The sequence below is a fragment of the Corythoichthys intestinalis genome, chromosome 19 (assembly GCF_030265065.1).
Source record: "Corythoichthys intestinalis isolate RoL2023-P3 chromosome 19, ASM3026506v1, whole genome shotgun sequence".
Taxonomy (NCBI): Eukaryota; Metazoa; Chordata; class Actinopteri; order Syngnathiformes; family Syngnathidae; genus Corythoichthys; species Corythoichthys intestinalis.
The window spans coordinates 37,559,422-37,582,326 of NC_080413.1; the positions used below are offsets into that span (position 1 = coordinate 37,559,422).

At 38.7% G+C, this 22,905-nt stretch overlaps 1 protein-coding gene across 8 annotated transcripts in view; it reads left to right on the forward strand.

Moving 5' to 3' along the window:
• Positions 1–22,905, forward strand: part of LOC130907543 (protein enabled homolog) — a 270,375-nt gene that overhangs the window by 138,262 nt on the left and 109,208 nt on the right. Inside the window, exon 1 of one of the 8 annotated variants that reach the window (XM_057822774.1) lies at positions 18,410–19,238. The exons of the other annotated variants lie outside the window; for them this stretch is intronic. Coding sequence (XP_057678757.1) covers positions 19,064–19,238 — 175 coding nt within the window. The 5' untranslated portion in view covers positions 18,410–19,063. Of the gene's footprint in view, positions 1–18,409; positions 19,239–22,905 lie in introns of those variants that run through there. 8 annotated transcript variants of the gene reach the window in all.

Genomic DNA, 22,905 nt, shown 5'->3' on the forward strand with positions numbered 1-22,905 from the left:
AAAACACAAGGAACAACCAAAAGTACTGAGGATCAAAAAGGCAAGGTTCAAACAAAACTTACTTTATCGGAGAGACTACTACACGAGGGCTTGGACAGGACTTTGCCTATGACATTGACAATGACGCAACAAGGAGTGAAAAGAAACTGGGAGCTTATATACACACAGAGCCGAGGGGTAACGACGGTAACGGTGTCTTGCCCAGAAATACAGTAACAATGTGCGCAGGCTGAAGTAACAACCCTTTGATCAAAGGACAATCCACTCCAACACAACCGTTATCGTCTAAATGAAAATGTTGCTGATGTTAATGATATCGTAGTCCCGCTTTACACTTGAAAGAACTGCATGCTCTGCCCCCAAATGCACCGTTCAACCAACAGGACATTACTCCATTATGTAAACCCAAATAGACTCAAGAATAAACGGTGGAAAATACACACAAGGCTGAAAAAGCTACTGTATTTTAAGCCAAAAGAATTGTTGCGTTAGATAGAACAACATATCTATATGCTGCCATAGCAGTTTCATCACTCATTATGCCCCAGGACTATTTTTAATTTGTCTGTTTTGCCCCATCAAATACAGGCTCCAGTACAACTAATAAATAGTTTTGAATTGAAATGAGTTTCTCATGAGTAGTCATCCGATCCATTGGAACTGGGAGGGTGGCAGCGAATGAACGAATCCCTCCCACTTTAAACGGATTGGATGTCTATGGTTGTCATTGGCAGCCAATGAGTTAATTTTGAGTCATTTCGCATAATTCCCTGTTGATTTCCCATCACTTCCTATTGATTTTGGGGCATTTATGGGTCGCTTCCTGTTAATTTTGGCCCAAGAATGTCACCAAATGAATAGGAAGTGACTCAACATGAACAAGAATAACCTGTAAATTGCCTTAAAAATGAACAGGAATTGAGCTGTAAATACTGGGAAGTGGTTGTGTTTAGTGCCGCAACGATTAATCGATTAATTCCAGTAATTCGATTGGAAAAATGCTTCGAATCAAATTTTGCTGCTTCGAGTATTCGTTTAATTAGACTAACATTGTAATGGTTTGTTTTGAAAGTGTTTGCAGTTAGTCTTATCGATTGGGGTGGATACACTGCCCTCTTGTGGCAGAAGTGAATATGACATAACTCATTTAACATGGCTGAATCCAGCTGCTCCCTGTTAAGGCCAGCATAAGGTAAGTTTTTGTTTGAGCTCGTTTGTTTTTTATGCAGTCGTTATTAAGTCTATAGGTATGTTTAGCCGTTTTTTTTCCGACGAATTTGTGTTTGGACAACTTGTTAAGAGCATTTTAAAAACTAAAGTTAGCATTTTATAGCATTTAAGCTAGTTAGCCAATTCAAAATCGTTTGTTGTACTTAGATCCTTTAAAAAATATATTTTTTTAATACCATTTGAGGCTAAGCTCCAGTATTTTAATTTCTTTTTAAATGAAAGTGCATTTCTGCAAAGTTTGAAGAAACACTTGCAAATTTTATTTTGTATTTTAATGCTCTTTTGAAAGTGCAATCTTAGCAAGCCGTTGTTTAAATGTCCTCAAATTGAATCTGCAGCGCATTAAATTTCCCTAATCCGATTACACTAATATTCGAACTAACTATTTGATAGATTAATCGACTACTAAAATAATCGATGTCTGCAGCCATAGTCGTGTGTGAGTGCCATTAAGTGCGCTAGATGTCCAATCCATTTTAAGCGTTAAAATGAATTGGACATCTAGAGCTGTCAACGGCAAGCAATGAGCTTACATAGACACTATTCGAGTGAAAATTAAGTTGTTTTTTTTTTTCCTATAGTGACTTCTTTTTAACTCATTCACTCCCAGACATTTTCACCGGTGCAACCCCTGTCGTTCCCGACCGTTTCACTGGATTTTGACTGATTTTGCAAGGCCCACAGAAAATTCTGTTCTATTGCTATATAAACATGGAACCCACCAAAAGAAAAATTAGACTCTCTTCTTTCAGCAGAAAAAAAAGTAAGTTCATATCTTTTTCCATTCTTTAGAAATAAGCATTAGAAAATAGCTTAGTTTGAGCAGTTTTCCAATTTCTTATAAAACAGAGAAATTGAGCTTTTTGTGAAAGCATACATTTCAAACATAACTTTGATTTTAACACAGGTATTTTTTGCTTTAGTTACATCCCAAACATCTGAATAATGTTTTACAAAATAACATAAACAACAAGACAAATAGAGCTTTTGATACAAGACAAATAGAGCTTTTGATAGCAAACTATTTATTTACACATAACTAACTGAGAGATGACACTGTTGTGGCCGCGACAGCCGGGTTAACTTTTCCCTCATTGCCGCCTGTCTCATAAAGATGGATTTTTTTGAGTCTCTGCGGGGTCTGCTCGGCGAGCAGCACGGACTCAGCGGCATCGTCCGCTCTACTGGTGGTCCCGGTCGTTCTGCTCGGTCGTCCAGCGCCTGGCATCCCGGGCATCCTCTAGGTTGTTCTTCTCGGTCGTCTGCTGCCTGGCATCCTGGACGCCATTCGGTCATCTTCCCGGCGGTTCGTTGCCGTTGAATCGGGTTGCGGGTCTTACCAAATGCGCTACTGCCCTCCAGTGGCCAGTTTTATTGCTTTAAAATGGATTTTCAGTTTTGTGCTTTGGAACTAAATTGAATCAGAACCCAAAGATGTCTCTTGTTAAAAAAAAACAAACAAACAAAAAACGTAAAAGACGTATAAATACGTCTTTGGGACACTGAAACAATTAAAAATAGAACATATTTATACGTTTTTGGGAGCAAATGAGTTTAAATAATATATCGATTCTTGGTAGGACCATATCAATAACCTTTTGGGATACGAAGTGTCGTCATACATCACCATTTCGATATTTTGTCACACCCCTAGTCTCCAAGTCAAAATTTGATGAGTTACTAACTTGAGAACATCATTTATTTTGGGAACCTTCATGGTCCCTGACAGCACTACTCCATTTAGCAATCAATGTGGAGAAGGAGTGAAACCTGAGTTAGATGTTTGTGTTTGATTTCCAGAGAAGACTCTTCAAGCGCATAGAAACAGCCTACTAGTTTTATTTTACAGGTCATGTGCTTGAGAGTGTGGTGTAAACATTTTTAGAATTTGGATCATGATAGCATGTGAGCAAACTTATATTAGTAGAATCCCACTCCCCCTTCTGTCTGGCCTATATTTTTTTCTGGGCATAAAGTCTTAGACATCAATACACCAAAGTGGGTGACTACAAACTGTACCATCACTGGACAAGAGTGCATACAGACTGGAAGAAGGAAGAAAATCAAATAGGTTTTAGGCAGAAAGCTAAAGTGTGAAAGTGGAAAGAGGTCAGTGATAGAAGTGTAGTAGTAGAGCAGGTAGTGAAATTTGACAGTTTGCTATACCAGGCGCAGCAAGATAATGAAGTAAAAAGATGGAGTAAGACAAGTCACAGGTCAACCAATTTTCAATTTATTCAGCCGCTCGAGCTAAACAGGCAAGTCCATCATGCCTTCTGTGGCAAGAGTTCAGATATTCACCGAGGATCATCACAAGATTAGTCGTGCTCAAATCTTCCTCAGAAGTGAGTAAGAGCATTTGCTTTGTTTGTGAATAGAATGTGACTTAATGCGTCTACTGTAATTCACAATGCACGTACAGGTAAATGGATCTTGCTAATAGGAGGCGCAACATTTGTTTACATCTTAACATTTTCAAAGGTGAAATGTTACAAAGTTTATCTGTTTATCTGTACTTTACTTGAGCACAAATAGGAAATGGTACTTTTACTTCACTACATTTTACTGCATGTTTACTTTTTACTACTTTTCAAATTATCGCCCGCATTACACATTACATTAATTTGTTCTCTTCGTGAATTGATAGTTTTGTTTTCATGCTTCTGGCACAATCGGTTACCCCCGTGCAACTATACCGTAATTGAGCACTAGAGGCAGCAACATGAGTACAAGCGAGATTAGGCAGGTAAATAAGATATTGGCCAATAAAAACCAACAGGTTGAGCAGCGCGCCATCAGATGGGTGCTGCACACTCTTCTACAGTAGGTGGCGGTATGCACCTGATAGTTGCTTGCAATTTGCCATTAAGCTAAAGCCTTTGGAGGTTTTGAGCTTGTTTAAGCTGGTTACAGTGCATTCAATTTTATTGCTTATTTATCCATTCTTCACAGTTTTAAATAAAAGTGAGCAGTCAATGAATTATCTTTCTCTGAATATTGACTCAGATCCCTGTATGTATATTTTTAAAATGATGTATATGATGCTATATATATTTATGGTGGAAAATACAGACAAGGCTGAAAAAGCAGTTTCTGCTCTAGCACCCCTCTTTAAAATAAACTGCTGTATTTTAAACCCAAAGACCTGTTGTGTTTGATAGAACAATATGTCTATATGCTGCCATAGCAGTTTCATGGCACATGAAGCCCCCAAACTATTTTTAATTCGTCCATTTTACCCTGAGGACCCCCGTTTGCAGAGGGGGCTAAAAAGAAGAAGCTAAAACAAGCTAGGTAATTATATATATTATTCGAAATGTCTGTCATTTTTAGCTTAGAATCGATTAATTGATGTCTAATATTTAGTTTAAAAAATAAAACAACTTTAAAAAATTATTCACTGGCATTTTTTTAAACTTTTAAACAAATTATGTCACAATAAGAAAAAATTGTGTATGTAAACAGGTCACGGATATCTACCTCATAACTATCGCTTATTGTTTTTTTTGTTGTTACTGTCGCATTTTCCCCGATATTTTAAATGATAAATAATCGATCCAAACAAACAAAAATTGGGGGGGGGGGGGGGGGGGCGTTTAAAAGGGTAAATGTATAGTACTTATATAGCGCATTTATCTACATGGTTGCCATGCCCAAAGCGCTTTACATTAGCACACATTTACCCTTTCACGCACATATTCAAACACCAATGGTGCTGCTGCCATGCAAGGCGTGGTCAACCAATTGGGGGAAAATTAGGGTTCAGTGCCTTGCCCAAGGGCACCTCGACAGTAGGCAGTCGTAGCCAGGAATCGAATCACTGACCCTTCGGTCCAAGGACGACTCCGGCTGCCAACTGCTCCATGGCCACTCATATGAAAAAGAAAATCTCAAACACTCCTTGATGTCTGCATGGCAACTGTTATATTACCATGTTTCACCCATAAAATGCAGCTGTGGCCATTCACAGCTGTGTCTTGACACTCGGTGATACATGCTACGTGGAGCTTTTGGATCGAATCAAGGTAAGTATGCAATAATATCTCGTTAAAATCATGGCGTCTTTAATTCTGCTGTCGCGTGCTCTCACCTCAAGATAGGGTTTTTCTGTTTAAAAATAAATATTTTTTTAAAAATGCCCTCCAATTCAAAAATGTTCTCCCCTCAGAAAATTGAGATTTTACGCTTTCCAATGATGTATCTCACATGCATATAGGACAATTTGGAAATTTGGCCAAATTGGGGATCTCAGAGCAGAACTGCAAGTGTTTTCCGCCATGTACCAGTAAATGGATCTTGTTAATGGGAAACGCAACCTTTGTTTACATCTTAACATTTTGAAACAACAATATGGATGATAGTAACGAGATTGAACTGTGAGCGGCAAATGGTATTATAGCAGCATCCCAACTGACAGAAATAACAAAGACGAGCTGAAGAAATAGAATAAGCTGGGTTAGCTGTTAGCCTGTTGGATCACCACGTTGCAGTGGTTGTCATTTTTATTGTGGTAAATGACTTGTGAGATACATGACCTGAGAGCGCCTCTTTTTGCTTCCTGATGGGCTGTTTGTCATTCCGTTTTAGGACAAAGTCAGGAGTGCCTTGCTCGTCACATGCACACCCACCCACACACACAGATTTGCGAGGAATGAACAGATTTATTACAATGTGAGCACTTTTGCTTTTAACCCTGGAGAAGTAGCTATTACTATAGGCCACATTTGATAATTTCGCAGTAAAATCTTTTAGAGACACTTGGAGGGTGAAACAGGGTGAAAACGCTTATACCGGTAGTTCCAGGGTTACGACGTACTCGACTTATACGTTTTCGACTTACCACGCCGGAGTCTCGTCCGCCATTTTTGTCTGCAGTCAAGGTTTGTGATTGTAGAAGCATGCACTTTTACATCAACAGTAGCAAGAGCCTGCTGTAGGTCCCGTGATGACATTTTAGGGTTTTTGAAGACTTCTTTTAGCATCTTGCGGTCTGCTCTCGGGGTGAACTTGCTTGAACGGCCAGACCTGGGCATGTTGGCAGTTGTTTTGAATGTCCTCCACTTGTATACTATTTTTCGAACAGTGGAATGGTTGATTTTATATTCTTTAGAAATCCCTTACCAGACTCATAAGCGTCTACAATTGTCTTTCTGGAGGCCTCAGACTGCTCCTTTTATCTCACCATGGAGTTTTCCCTCACTTCAACAGTAAGGGGCACACCAAACTAAATGTGAGGTTTAAATGAGGCAAGCCTCCTTCAAAACACTGGGTAATGATGTTGTGATCATGTGCACCTGATGCGATACACCTTTGTGTGATTTTAGCCATTTTAAGTGGGTGGTGGTGGTGTTATAGGAGTGTCCTAATTTATTCTTCAACAGAAATTGCATTTATTTAAAATTACATTTTACAGAAAGGTATAAAAAAAAAATTAAAATTCAGTTTTTTTTTGTTTAGTTCTATTACTTGAATCTCTCAAAATGTTTTAAAATTGATATTAAATATCCATATGACCAAATATGTTAGAAAACACACAGGCTTCCATAGGGTGTCCTAATTTTTTATTTTGTAAATAATTTAAAGCAGTGTTTTTCAACTTGTGTGCCACGAGACATGATCCAATATCGATTATTTATTTATTTGTTTATTTATTATATCATTAGCGTGGCCCCTGCGGTATTTTGAAGGACACTCAGCCTTGTTAACAGCACGCGGACATCGTTGGGCGTGGTTGCAGTAGGAAGGAAGTAAGGAAGGAGTAGGTGGAAGGTTCTCGGTCATGTGCCCACCTTGCTGTCCATGACAATGTGTTGTGTCTGATGGCTATAATTCCGAGCAGTTCTTGAACGCAAGACGAGCAATTACCTCGCTCGCCCGCACGCAACCGAGAACCTTCCTTGTGACGCACGCGGAAGTCGCGGTGATAATCATAGATAAGTTTTTAAAAAGGACAACTTCAAAATCCAAACTGAGCCCTGGACTAGATTCTGACCCAGATGAAGGCTCTAGTATGGGTTGTGGTTTAAGAAAAATTTTTTTTTTTTTTTTTAAAGCGAAGACGGAGAGCTCAAAGACAAGGCAATACAGTAAAAGCTATGTTTCGTTCGTATTTACTTTCACCGGGGATGAGACGAAACCTACTCCATTATGCTTCACGGTCCATCAAATATCACACTGAGTAAGGATAAATGTTGAGAAATTATAACACTGGAAGTCCCGGGTTTTTTCAGGCTATAAAGAAAGACCAAAAAGGCGTCAAATTATCTCAATACTAAACTGATTACTTGGCTTTGTTAAGCAATAGACCACTCAAACAAGCAATCCAGCAGACAACCCTCCTACACACTCCTGTAGAATCGCTGCCTAGGTGTGAAGGGGGGGGTTCACTCTGGATAGCTGCAATTAGCATCTTGAATATAAGAGAGTCGGGGGGACTTCTACTGCAGGTGGGTTCGGCAAAGGAATTGGCTCACTCTCATGTGGGTGCAAAGAACAACAACCTCCAATACCTAGCCCTGGTAAAAGGGCGAAGTATATGTCACCACATAAAAAAACGTTTTGTTTTTTATTACACCGTCCCTTGTACTGTAGGCAAACTGCAGCTTTTGGAATATGTAAAAAGGTTGTCCGCCCGATTGCCTGCCTGAGTGGTCCAAGCCAAGGCAGCCCTGCCCTGCAAACACTCAAGATGCTAATTAGAGCAATCCAACCCTGTGGTTTTGCGAGTGTGAATGGGAATGACTAATGAGGACCTCAATGCTCACAAAAGATGATTAGGGTCAGATGACACTTCTCTGGATACAAAAGGGATTTATATCAACTGATCCAATTAAACATACTCTACAGAAAATCATTTTGGAACATTTTAGGTTTGTGGTGTGCCGCAAGATTTTTTCCAATGTAAAAACATGACGTGACTCAGAAAACATCGAAAAACACTGATTTAAAGCATCATTACTTCCAGCTTTTTTCCTTGCTGACCTATACAAAATGAGAGGGATAGTAACTGGCAATTTGGAGCTCATTGCTGTCTATTCATCTGTCTATTCATCACCGGCAGGCACATACACTACTGTTCAAAGGTTTGGGGTCAAAGCGACCCCAAACTTTTGAACCGTAGTGTACATAATGAAAAATCCCATATTATACACTACGGTTTGTATTAAACCATGTAAGATATAATACTTGAAATAATAACTGTACGTAATACACGGTAAGTGGGTGTGCTACTTTTGACCTTTGATCTTTTTTTATCCTCGTGTTGAACTTAACCCATAACACCTCAGTAACCAGATAAGTGTTTACATGAGCCCCGATTGGTCATCTTATTGCTCCTCACACTTGTTCTCTGGCATCTGAAACTTGATGTCCACATTTTTAGGTTGTGTCACTTACTCTGCTTTTAGCATAATCGTTCTTACGTCATGTAGATATTCTTGTAGATACTCTCACCAGGCAGATGTAATCAGATCCCATCCATACGGTGTTGTTCCAGCTTAGCAATATGATCGTGAAGCTGTCTATCGGGATCTTACAGCATTCCTCGACACCCAGACTCCCGTGAGACTCAAAATAACATCGTTGACATAGGAGGTTGTTGGATAACAATCTATGGTTATAGTTTGAAGTGCTGTAGAACTCAATTGGATATGTCATTAAGTCATTAAAAGACCGGCCCACTTCATGGACGATGTTGGAAGCCATCCGGCCCGCAACACAAGTACCTGTACCTGTACCTTGAGGGGAAAAAAAGGGCATTTGCTGTTGTTTTGGACAAAAAAACATATAGTAAACAATAGTGGTGTCAACAATAATCGATGTGGTGATGCATCCCGATGCCGGGCATAGACGATTCGATTCGATGCGGGCAACAAGCAGAATCGATTCAGCGCATTTTAAAATATATAAGTACGTTCAAAAATCTTCCCTGCGCAATTCCGGTGATGCAACGGATTTGGTTTCCCCATTTGTATTATTATTCTCATGTTTCATTTTTTACACACTGCATAACTCTAGTCAAGTTTCCCACCAACCTCGTAGAAGCCAAAATGTCTCCAGATGTCTGCTTTCAATGTCTTAGGTGCATCAATAATCTTTCTCGCTCCCTCTTTCTCCGCTTCAGCCATTGTTATGTTATGTCCTATCTCTTAGAGGTTAGATCTTGTGCCCGAACCCGAATGGGTCGGGTCGGGCCCAAAATGTTAAGCATTCACGTTCGGGTCGGGTCGGGTCCTGGCCGCCGCGCCGGACTAATAAATTATAAAAAAAAAAAAAAAAAGGGATAAAACCGAGAGCAGGCTCTCTGTATTGTGCATTTGCTTGCGGACGCACATGAACGCAGTGGCGCCGCCCGCTTTTTCTCCGCTGTGGCACTTGCGATTCGTTACGAAAGACACTTTTATTCATGCACACAAAGGCAACACAAATGTGATCCTTTTGAATCTTCTCCTCTGTGTCTGCAAAATCGCATGTTTTTTTTTTTTTTTTTTTTTTTTTTTTTTTAATATTAAACTTTCCCAGCGTTATTTCGTTGTGTAAATGCTTTTATAGTGATCATAAAAATATGTAGACTATTTAAACATTAAGAAAACTTGCGTTTTTTTTCTGCCAACTGAGAATTGGTTACGAAGGACACTTTTATTTATGCACACAAAGGCAACAGAAATGTGATCCTTTTGAATCTTCTCCGTGTGTCTGCAAAACCCAAGTTTTTTTTTTTTTTATATTAAACTTTCCCCGCGTTATTTCGTTGTGTGAATGCTTTTATAATGATCATAAAAATATGTAAACTATTTAAACATTATGAAAACTTGCGTTTTTTTCTGCCAACTCGAAGAAATGAAAACTTGCTGCTGCTGCGTTTTTTTTTTTCGCGTCACTCCAATACTTCAATACCAGCGGGCCGTGTCGGGTCGGGCTGGATTTTGTAGGCCCAATCTAACCTCTACTATCGCTCTGCTCTCTCGATTGCAAAAAACTGATATTTCCTCATGTTGAAACAGATTGTTATGGCTGCTAAAATGCTGCTGCACTTCATTTTAATTCATTATTTTATATTGTTATGTGGTAGTTACTGATTGCATTTCTAAGTTGATTGCACATATATAGTTGGCTAGGCCTACATTTTACTTTTGTTCTACATTGCAATTTAGTTGAAGTTTTGTTTGCAACTGAACTGATCCCTGGATTGATATTGCGATAAAGATGCTGCTGCACTACATTATTTTCTTTGTCATTTTCTTTAATATTTACTTGATTATTTTTATTGATGGGTCGTTGTGACTAAAATACAGTGACTGTTATTACTGATTTTGCACAGGAGTTCAGATGTTGCACTGTGTGAAAGGCTGCTACTGTGTGTAAAAAAAAGGGAAAGCCCTAGTCTCATTCAAAGCACCAATTAAATGCTGTGATCTGGGTTTTTAAAAAAAAAAAATTTTTTTAAATATATATGTCTGAAAGTATTTTCATTTGACTTCAACCAGGAGTGACACAAGAGCCAATAAAAAGTTGTTTAATGTCTGACCGCTTGTGTTGCCTCATGATTCATGAAAAATATGCTTTGCTTTAGAATTTTAATGCATCCCAGGCTTTAAAGCATCGCGATGCATTGCCGAATCGAACCGAATCGTGACCCTCTGAATGGAATGGAATCGAATCGTGACCCTCCAAATCGTAATCCAATCGAATCGTGAGGGCAGTGCCGATGCCCACCTCTAGTAAACAATAACCCGAGCCCTTAATTAGCCTAGAGTAAAATAATTACAACAGTGTAGTGATTTAAAAGCACGATTTTAATGCAAACAGGTCATTGATACAATACCGTAAACTATAACATAAAGAGAACTGTAACCTGAACAAAGTACACATTTAGGACTTTTAATTCAAATTGTTTAAATATCAATACAGTAAAAATGCATAGTTTTGAGAAGGAGAGTAGTCAGAGAGGTCTACGACTAATATTTACCAATTCTGGCCAGAATATATTCAGAATTGTGGATTTACAGTACCACAAAAAGGGGGGCTGTAACCAGATCAAAGTATACATTCAGTACATTTAATTCAGTTTTCTAAATATTTGTGTTACAAAAATTGGTAGTTTTTAGTCTGAGAGTAGTCCGAGAGGTCTACCACTAATATTCACCAACATTGGCCAGAACGTATTGAGATTGGTGGATTTACCTTGCCGCAAAAATGAGAACTGTAACACACAGTCTACTAAAACGACCTGTTGCTAAAGGGAACACACATGTAGATGGAGCGGTTTTAAAGGTTTGAATTAGAATCATATTTTGAGATGATTTGACTTTATACAACAATTTGGCAAAGCGCAGATGATGAGAAATTTGTCTTTTAATCTGCTGTTTAGCCCTGCTTGTCATTATAGCGCTCTAGCATCCCCAGCTGGAGGGTGACGTCGGCAGGGTCATGATTTCATCTGATTTAGAATTCAGCCCATTGAAGGGGAATTATTCAGAACGAGGAAAATTGGATGAAGAGAGCAGCAAAATGTCATTGTTTTAATCTCTCTGCTCCAATATTTTTACAGGATATCCTTTTTATCTAAGTATTAAGACCAACATAAGGTTATATTTTTTTATTTGAGCTAATGTGAGTGTTCAGGAATTCATGATTTAGTTTAGATGTATATTTAGCTTTTTTTTTCTCGTGTTATTATGTGTTTGAATGATTTGTTAAGAGTATTGTAAAAAAAAAAAAAAAAAAAAAAAAAGTTAGCATTTTATAGCATTTAAGCTAGAGGACTTTTGCTTTGCAATTTAGCCAAATTATCTTTTATTGTACTTCAATGCTCAATTGTTAATTTCTTTATACAGTCTGAGGCTGAGATAAGGTATTTTAATTTATTTTTAAATGCAGTTATTGCTCTTGTGAAATGAAAGTGCAATTCTGCATAGTTCGAAGAAAAAAAAAACACTCAGGAATCTTACTTTGTATTCACATTTAATATCTTAGCAAGCCTTTGTTTTACATCTCCTAAAATTGATTCTTCAACGCATTATATAGTCCTCATCCCATTACTTGATTGTTCGAACTAACTAATTGATAAATTAATCAATGACTTACTGTACAACCCAGCATTAGGACAAATACAGTAATTCTGCTTTTAGCTTAAAGATTTGTGAGCCAATTTTATGAAGGACATTGCTTGCTATTCCAGAATTTCATGAAAGGTCAGACAGAAGTGAAGATTATTGAAAATTTATTTCGATTTTGATATCCGTTAGGCCCATGCAAAATAGAAAGGTTATTTAAAAGTAAATTGATTCACTGAACTGATGGAAAGTGTAGGAAGCCAAATTTAGAAGGAAGTATTTATGTGCCAGGGAACCAACGTTCCGGCGTAATGGTTATTGATAGAACTCAAGGATCTATTTTATATTAGGAAAAATGCTGAGAAGTCATCAGACATTGCAGAAACGTCCGTAATTATTGATGCTGTCGTATTTATCCAAGAGCAAGTCTCGGATGCTCTGATGTTATGAGGCAAATATGATTTTTGGAACATCACACTATAATCCTGCTGTCTTTGCCTGCCGGTTTGCATAACTGTGACAGTGTGAGGACGCGTGGAATTTTCTTTGTCTCTCTACAAAGGTTTACTAGTTACATCTGTGTGTGTGTGTGTGTGGGTTGAGTTAATGTGCTCACTTCCTGCCAGTGTCACATGTTAAAAATGTTCACACTCAGGATACTGTCAGGGCGTGTAGATCAAAGCATTTGCCGAATAGTAAACGAACATCATGAATCATATATAGTGCTTGCATACTTTGCGCTCTGTTTCCAATACTCATCCAGTGACATATACCCAAACATACTGTGAGGATTGGCAGGCTTGATGACAGATTGTTTCTCTGCTCATTACTTAGGTGGTCAGGTAAAAAGAAACACATTGACCCTGTCCTTCACACCAGTGGTCCCTGACAGACTCAGTATTTCCACTCATCTCAACTAAACCTCTTTCAACTCTGATTTCACGTCCCGCTGCAGGATTTATTTTTTGTTTAGAAGACCACCGTGCATGTAAAGACAATCGGGAAATGTACTGTATATACTGTAGATCAGGGGTTGGCAACCTTAAACACGTAGAGCCTTTTTGATTCAGTTTCCACAAAATAGACAAGCCGCACGACTGACATTTGAAATGATTGCGTCAGATCGACTGTCTATATACATACATATGAAGTACCCGACTTACGTGATTTTGACTTTACGACGCTGGAGTCTCGTCCCCCATTTTGTCTCCAGTTTTCTTTTCAACGTGGGTCCCGAGAAGGTTAGTGCAGGTGTTGAAATTAGGGCTGCCAAACGATAATTTTTTTTTTGTCGAGTTAATCACAGCTTAAAAATTTATTAATCGTAATTAATTGCAATTCAAACCATCTCGAAAATATGCCATATTTTTCTGTAAATTAATGTAGGAATGGAAAGATAAGACACAAGATGGATATATACATTCAACATTCTGTACATAAGTACTGTATTTGATTATTATAACAATAAAGCCACAAGATGGCATTAACATTATTAACATTCTTTCTGTTAAAGGGATCCACGGATAGAAAGACTTGTACTTCTTAAAAGATAAATGTTACTACAAGTTATAGTAATTTTATATTAAAACCGCTCTTGATGCTGTCGTTTTAATAAAATTTGTAAAATTTTCAAAATTTTGGTGGCACGGGTTGCTGAGTAATTAGCACATCCGCCTCACAGTTCTGAGATCAAGGGTTCAATCCCGGGTGGAGTTTGCATGTTCTCCCCGTGCTTGCGTGGGTTTTCTCCGGGAACTCCGGTTTCCTCCCACATCCCAAAAACATGCGTGGTAGGCTGATTGAACACTCTAAATTGTCCGTAGGTATGAGTGTGTGCGTGAATGGTTGTATGTCTCCTTGTGCCCTGCGATTGGCTGGCAACCAGTTTGGGGTGTACCCTGCCTACTACCCGTAGTCAGCTGGGATAGGCTCCAGCACCCCTGCGACCCTCGTGAGGAAAAGCGGCATGGAAAATGAATGAATATAAAATTTTCAATCAAAAAATAAATTAGTAACTCGCCATTGTTGACGTCGCCGAGCGGTGACGTCACAGATGACACATAAAAAATAAATAAATAAACAGTGTCTTTAAACACCTAAAGTAGTGATTGAAATACACCACAAGGTGTCAATGGCGAGTTTTAAATGACTTAGAAATCAAGTCAATGAGTGTGTTTTGTCCCTCGACTGATGCCGTAGTTCACTGTTTACTGGTCCATCCAGTGTTGTACTTCACTGTCATTTTAGTGCTGGCTTCACAACGTACGAGACCTCTGATAGTTTGTATATTATGACTAAATATTGCCATCAAGTTATTTGTTGAGCTAAACGAGAGTTAAACGAAATGTTTGAATGGAATTTGATCAAAGTCTGAGAAAGTTTTATGTGTATTTTGCATAGCTATTTTGATTGGGAATGCCAGTTCTCTTTGCATCGTTGTTTAACTGTGTGAGAATAGGGCCTCATTAATACAGATTGAAGCGTGAAGCGTCTTTTTGTGAACATTTTTTTTTTTGGAGAGATAGGAATATTATTTTTGTTGTGCTTTCACTAAATGATACTTATGTTTGTTGTGAAGGAGTTGCTGAAGCTCATGCCAATAAACGGCGCGGTCCGATGAACGCCTGTGTCCACTCGCCTTTCTCTGCCTCTTAGCTCTTAATGTGCAAAATACGGCATCATTGTAATCTGTTTGAGGCAATACATGAGTGGGTCATTCCGCGCATGCGTTAAATGCGTCAAATATTTTAACGTGATTAATTTAAAAAATTAATTACCGCCCGTTAACGCGATAAATTTGACAGCACTAGTTGAAATTTATTATATATTATATTTATTTCAAAACTTGTGCAACACAACACGGCTACTGTCCACCGTAGCTGACGCCAACAACAACAGAACGTGAAAAGTGAAAGTAAAAACTCTAACGCACCTCTCTCACTTTGTCGTCAGTCATACTGTGCTTTCAGGAACAGCATGCAAAACACAACCGCCACATTAATAATAATTGGCCCGAATATAAGATGGCCCTGATTATAAGATGACCCCCTCTTTTTCAAGACTCAAGTTTGAAAAAAGACTTTTTGAACACCAAATTAATTTTTATACAGAAAATAATTACAGTACATCCGAAACAAATGATTATAACAATATATTTGAGAAAAAAAGCATGTTATTTTGCCTCATTCAAATCTTAATATCTGAACATTTAAATATGTAAACTAAAGTGCAATCACATTTGTGAATGAATGGCTTCTGGTTTTTGAAATGTAAATAAACCAATCTATTATGATTGTTGGAATCCCCCCCCCCCATCCAAGCCGCGCGGAAACAGCGACAGCCGAACGGAAATGTTGCTCCGCTGCTTACCGCTTCCGTGTGCCAACCGGTAGGGCAGATATTCCGCGCATTCACCTCTTATGTTAAGCCTTTGTAGTGACTCCAAGTTCCAAAAGTTTGAAGAAGACTCACCGAAAGCAGGTTGACAATTTATTCGTCGAAAACGGTCAAAAAACAAGGCAAAAGCAGACGATGGAGGAACAATGTTAAATCCAAAACAAGGCTACATAGAAAAGTCTCCAGGCAGCAAAATCTGTGTTATCTCAGTGTCCAGTGTTTTTTAAGTCCGTGGTGGAGTAAGCCGGGCCAAAGGTGTGGCTGAGCGTTGTTTCGGGACCATCCCTCTGTGGCCGGTTTTGGGCGGTTAGGTTGTCTGTGGATGGGACGTGGTTGCCACAGCGACCGACGCTGGTCTTGACGTCCCAAGCGCCCGGTATCAACTTTGTTATCCGGGGTGGCTCTACTTGTTTTAGGACAAAGCGCACTACTCTTTGTCCTTGTTGTGGCCAGGATTGCGGTAGTTGGTGCGTCAACCTTGCTCGTGACGTACACGATGGGCTTCTGTGATAGATGGCATTGTGTATCTATTCTGCTTCTTTTCATTAAACTATGGTGTGCTATTTAATTTATATTAGGTGTGTTTAGAGTAGTTCAGTCCTACCGTAAATATGAGAAATGATACTATTCCCTGATTAATTATATTACGTGTGTTCGAGTAATGCAAACAGTTAGACGGTGCCTACGAGAAACGGTACCATTTTTTCCATTTCCCCCTCATGAGCCCCGAGAAGGTGATTCACTTTTCTGTGTTCAAGGGCATGGAGTGAAGTCTGCCTAAACTATAGTTAGATGAATGTGTTAGACCAGCGGTCTCAAACCGACTCCACAAAGGGCCGCAGTGGGTCCTGGTTTTTGTTCCAACAGATCCAGCACAAACAGTTCAACCAATGAGGTTTCTACTAACATAAGCAGCACCTGATTGCAATCAACTGATTACACTTGTAAGAAACCAGATTGGTGAAAAGGTATTTGTCTCGTTTGGTTGGAATGAAATCCAGTACCCCCTGCGGCCCTTTGAGGACCGGTTTGAGACCACTGTGTTAGACTAATGCAAACAATTATATGGTGTGTGCGAGAACTGTACCTATTCCCTTCAATCCCCTGTCGGGGCTCGTAAAAACATGGATGTGGCCTTAGAACTTAGCTTTAGCAAGGGATTCAGATTCAGAATTCTTATTGTCATTGTTACAAAAAGCACAACAAAACTTTATTTGGCGCATCCATACAGCTCATGCAGCTAAGTTGGTAAAGTGCAAAACCCATAAAATAAATACCCTTCAGTACCCAGTGTTAACATTGACACAGTTTTGGACATATGTACAACAAAGATTCCACAGCAGCATGAGGTCATGTCAGTGCTAACGTGCAGAGCAAAAATATACCAGTTAAAAACAGTCATAAATCAGTGCAAAACCCAGATAAGTTAATCAAGTATAATCAAGTATAGCCTGCTGGTCGTCAACCAATGGGTAAGGGTCAGGGAGGAGGAAATAGTGGATAGTGGTGGAAAAAATTTAGCAATTGATGAACAGTTTAAACAGGGATGGGCGAAATTTGCAAGTGCCCCTCAGGACTCTTGTTAAATACTCTTTAAAACAATTTACTACCACTTCAAAGGGTTAATCCTTGGTTATCTCTGGTTCCGTGGCTATAGGCATCAGCTCACAGTGACCTCTTTGTACAGGTGTATTGAGAATGATTTTTTCATGATCAATTAGACGGGCTACCAATCAAATTAGTCCTGCCGCTAGGAAAAATGAGATATACACTGAGTTAAATTTGGCCCCATGGATAAAAATAAAGTTAGTCTTGAGTTAGGAAGAAATGAGAAACACACTAAGCTAAATTTGGTCCAGTAAATAAAAACCCTTACATTAGGAAAAAGTGAGAAATTTGGCCCAGTAGATTAAAATTTAAGTCTCCCCTTGTCAATTTCCGTAACGTTAAGGTCAAACACCACCTGTAGTAAGAGGGAACTCTGCGCAGTCCTGAACAAAAAGGAATGCAACAGAGTACAGTGTGTCAAAAACCTCCGAATAAGGAGGAAAAAAGAACATCGCTGACAAACTGCTACATCTAAAAACAGTACAGCAAAAAGCCATTCCCCCATTGACTAGAGAATGGTAATGGTAAGAGAATAAAACAACAAAATTGCAATAACTGCATTAACCGTCAAAGTCTAACTGTAACTGTAGTCTTGAAACAAATCTGAATAAGGAAAAACATTGCAATAAAATAATGCAAACTGGTTAAACTAAAAAGAGTAGCTGAGATATGTCATGTAAGAACATCGCTTGCTTCAATGATATCTGGCGCCTTCTAGCGTCGTGAATGGGGATAATGTCTAGACCACGAATATAAGACGACCCCCTCTTTTTCAGTGTTATTTCAATGCAAAAAACACCGTCTCATATTCGGGCCAATACAGTATATGTGTATATATAACATATTACACGGAAAACGGTCTCGATTCTTGGTTTAAAAAAAAAAATAAAAATAAAAACGGGCATATATATATATATATATATATATATATATATAAGTATATATATATATATATATATATATATATATATATATATATATATATATATATATATATATATATATATATATATATATATATATATTAGACGTAAACCGGTCTCGATTCTTGGTTAAAAGCAAAAAAATGGGCAGTTAGTATTTATTTTACGTAAATATGTCAAAGTAAAATGCTAGTCTGTTAGTGAATGTAGCTAGCAGCCGCCTGATGTAAACAGAGCTTTCCCGTTAGCTTTGTATCGCAAATCATATCGTGAGGTCCCAAGAGGTTCCCACCGCTAATGTAGAGGTACCACTGTAAAACTTTATGAAAGATTATTTTCCATTTGAATTTTTTAAAAATCGTAACTAGTTAGAGGTTAGCCGGCTTCACATGATAGTCAGTGTATTACCAGAGACATCAGCTGTGTATCCTTCCCGGTTATGTATCCAGTGTATGAATTATGGATTGTGTCCAGGAAGTAGCAACCAATGAAGAGAGCTCTCTTCCTTCTTTTTTCCCTCTCATGCTTTATCCACCCCCCTTTCTTTCCATCTCCCTGTTTAACATGTCAGCTACATTGCATTCACTTCTAGAGATGCGTCTATCCATCTTTCTCTTCTCGCATCTTTCCTCCTCCTTTGTTAACACTGTACTCTGGTGGAGAAGCAGCACAGAGTAACCACACCCAGCATTTGTGCGCCGTCTTTAGTAGTCTACAAACAGAGCCGATTGCACAGCAGGTACCATGCCTGTATTCTGCAACTGAGGAGATTTTTTTTAATTTATATATTTTTGTGGCAGGGAACTTGAGGTCATTCATTGTTAAGCCACACGGGAAATTGACAGCTCAGCTATGGTTTTGTACGTGAGCTCTCAGGAATGTACTGGAGCTACTGGCCTTGTAAGTGAAGCTGGTAACAGAGGAATGGAAGTATCACTGAGACCTCGCAATGGGTCAGACGGGACCCCACTCGGACTGTGGAGCTATGTTTGCTGCCAGAAGAGGCCAACACTACTGCTGCCTTCATGTACGTAAATAGAACATAAAGGGGATTTGGGACCTGGCGGCTAGTAATATTAGTTGTGAAAATAGCATTTAGCTTTCGTTACGGTATTGTTACATTATTTAAAGGGACAGACAACACCCTTATCATGTGCATCCCAGCGGAAAGAATCTTGTTTCTAAGCAGATGGGGAAATGCTAATTTAATTTTCTATGGGCGTATGGCCGGTGTGTCTTTATTTCTTGTTACCACTAAGCTAGTTCTGGTAGTTTTAATCGATTAATTTGAGCAATTCGACTAGAAAAGATTCTAATTAAATTTTGCTTCAAGTATTCATTTAATTAAAGTGGGGTTGTATTGGTTTGTTTTGAAAGTGTTTGCATTTAATTTTATTGATATGGGTTGATACACTGCCCTCTAGTGGCAACAGTAAATATGACAAAACTCATTTGACATGGCTGAATCCATCTGCTCCCTGTTAAGACCAACATAAGCCAAATTTTTGTTTGAGCTAATGTTTTTTTTAACGCATTCGTAATTTTTTTAATAGGTATATTTAACTGTTTTTTGAAGAAATATGTGTTTGAAGTATTTGTTCAGAGCATTGTAAAAAATGAAGAATAAAAAGTTTGCATTTTGTGGCATTTAAGCTAACGGACTTTTGCTATGTAAGTTAGACTATTGTTCATTCGTTGTACTTAGATCCTTATTTATTTTCTTATACCGTTTGAAGCTCAGCTCAGGTATTTTAATTATTTTATGGTCCTTATCAAATTACTCGATTATTTGAACCAGGGCTGTCAACAGACTTGCAGGGGCCCGGGGACAAGAGAACATTATAGGGCTCCCCACCCCAGCCCTGCCACCGGCTTGTCACGACAACATACGCAGTACTTTTAACGCTTTGCAAGCAATGACAGTGTAAATTTTCAAATTATTTCAATTGAGATGGACAGTTAAATTTAACATATCATAATGTGATGTGACAGAATATGAACAAACAATATCCATCTATTGTCCCATGTAGGCTACAATACAATACAACTGAGAGTGCTATGCCTGCCTGCTAAGCAACAAAACAGTATAACTAAACATCCTGTGCCTGCCCCCTTCAAATCCCTAGGGTTATCAAGCCTTCAAACAGTGATGAACAAAGATTTTTTTGACAGCAAAGTCATTTATAACATCAGTGATATCCAGTTTTTGAGCAAGCTCGGGCTCCATAGAGAGCATGGCTAGGTTGTTAAGCCTGTCATGTAATATGTTGGAGCGTAGGTAGTTTTTTATTATTTTCATTTTACTGAAGGCTCACTCTCCTACAGTTACAGTCACTGGCAAAGACAAGAAAATGTGTAGCAGTGTGCTATGTGTGTAACAGTGTGTAACGTGTTCGTATTAGCGTTTGCTATAATACACAGTGTGTGTTAAACCCAAGATAAATCCAGCCGCCGGACCCGAGTCTTCTCTCTCCTCGGCTCAACGCGAGCAGCATGTCTTGTCATACCGTAGCTCAATAGGCTACAAGCGGGACTCGAATCGGGCTTTGGTCAAGGTGATCGCGAATGTAAACGTTGTGTTAGCGGCTGTTGTTCACTTACCGACATCACCGTCATCACCGTCCACAGCCAACTCTAGCCCTAATTCTCTGACTTCTTGTCCCCCTTTTAAAAACATCATTTTTTCTCGTTCACCTCTATGATCTTCATCTCATTTTCTTTTTTCTTTTTAATTTTCTGCGCACCCGATTTATGACTACTTACCATGTTTAGAGTTTATAACAATGACAGATTTTAATTTCCCGCTTCAGGGCACGTACGTAGTGTAGCCTTGAGTGCGCCAGAGCTGGGCTAAGACACTAAGACAGAGGGGGTGGGGGCGTTGTGCAAAAAAAGGAAAAATATATATTTGAAATATTTTATATGTTTATGTTATACTATCATTGTATTTAATCAGACAATGATTTAAAATAAAAAAATATGTGAATGTAAAGTAAAATAAATTAAGGGTCATTCAGGGGCCACTATGGTCCTCAGGCCCGGGAAAACATACCCGGTTGACCCCCCCCCCCGTCGACTGGCTTGATTCGAACTAACTAATTCTTCGATTAATCGACTACTAAAATTATCCATAGCTCCAACCCCAGTAATATTACATCACATATTTTCAGGCATTATCAATTGCATTGTTTGCAATGTAACATGCCAACCTTAGTTTTTCTGATGAACGAATTATTCCTGCTGCTCTATGCCTAACAGTTGTGTTGGGAAAGTTCATTTTCTACAAGAACTAGTTCAAATTGCAGTTCACAAATTTTCAGATCACTCGTTCTCGTGTCGTCAGATGACAACTGGCTTTCATCTCGTTATGTTTTAGTTTCTCAAAACACGTTTTCAGCGCGTCATCGTGACTTCATCGTCATGAAACAATGTTCATTGACAAAATATTTTTGTTATTGTCATCGTTGACAAAAACGACTGGTTTCAAATAAATCGCTGCCAAATAAAAATTTGGAGAAAGTTTTAAGTAAAACCGCACTTTCGAGTAATGTTGACTCTATGTCAAATAGTTAAATTTTTATGGCGCTCTAAAGACTTGATTGAACAGGCCGGCGTGAATATATGACTTCCAACTCCAAACCTGCGTCTGGTCATGCGACTGTATTTTTATATCTGATTGGTATAATGGAGTCATGTAATTTTTGCTGCGACATCTCATCGGTAAGACGTGTAGAGCCACTGTCGACATCTCAGGTAAAAATGAAGTCGATGTGTAGAATAAAGAGAAACAATATTACGACTCTAGTGTAGCCCAAAGTAGAGGAGTAGGAGTCGTGTTTCATCTTCACAAATCTACTCAATTAAAAGCACAAAGTATTTCGTGGTAAAACTACTCTTAAAAAATACATTTTACTCAAAAACTTACTCTAGTAAATGTAACGCGTTACTACCCACCTCTGGTTCAGCAAACGCGGGTAAAAATATAAACGGCAGCAAATGCAGCGATTCCAAAGTAAACACCAAAAACTTTCTATGAATAAAGGAATTATGTACTTATGTTTGGTCATGGACGCACACCAAGGAAAGCTCTCTCTCTCTCAGCACGTCTTCCCCGTGCGGTTAAGCATTTACTTAAAAAAAGTTACAGAAGTATGTTTATGACACAACTTCTTTTTTTAGCATCTTTGGATAATATTTAAAGTCAAACTGAATGTAAAAAGCTCCCATCTTTGCTAAAACAACACAGCAGTGACAGCCTCAGGCAGCTTGAGTTGCCAGGTTGGACAATTTTCCGCTGTAAGGTTTTTTTTGTTGTTTTTGTTTTTTTTTTTTAACCTATGGCTTTACCTGCAGTTTTATCCGAAAGACTCTAATTTTGAACTCATGAATGTGGTATACGGACGAAGTGTCCCATGATCATCCTGGGTTCACACAGCCAATTGGATGAGACTTGGGGGATGAGGGAAATCACTGTTCTGTTATATGATACCTAGGAGATGTGCGCGAGCATTACGGTGCATAAAAAAAAGAGTGGACATCACATATACCTTCGACTAGAGATGTCCCGATCCGATATCTGGATCGGATCGGACGCTGATATGGGCAAAAAAATGCGTATCGGTATCGGATTGGCCGACACGGGAAAATTCCGATCCAGACTTCCGATCCAGTTTTTTTTTTATAAAGCCCGGTCC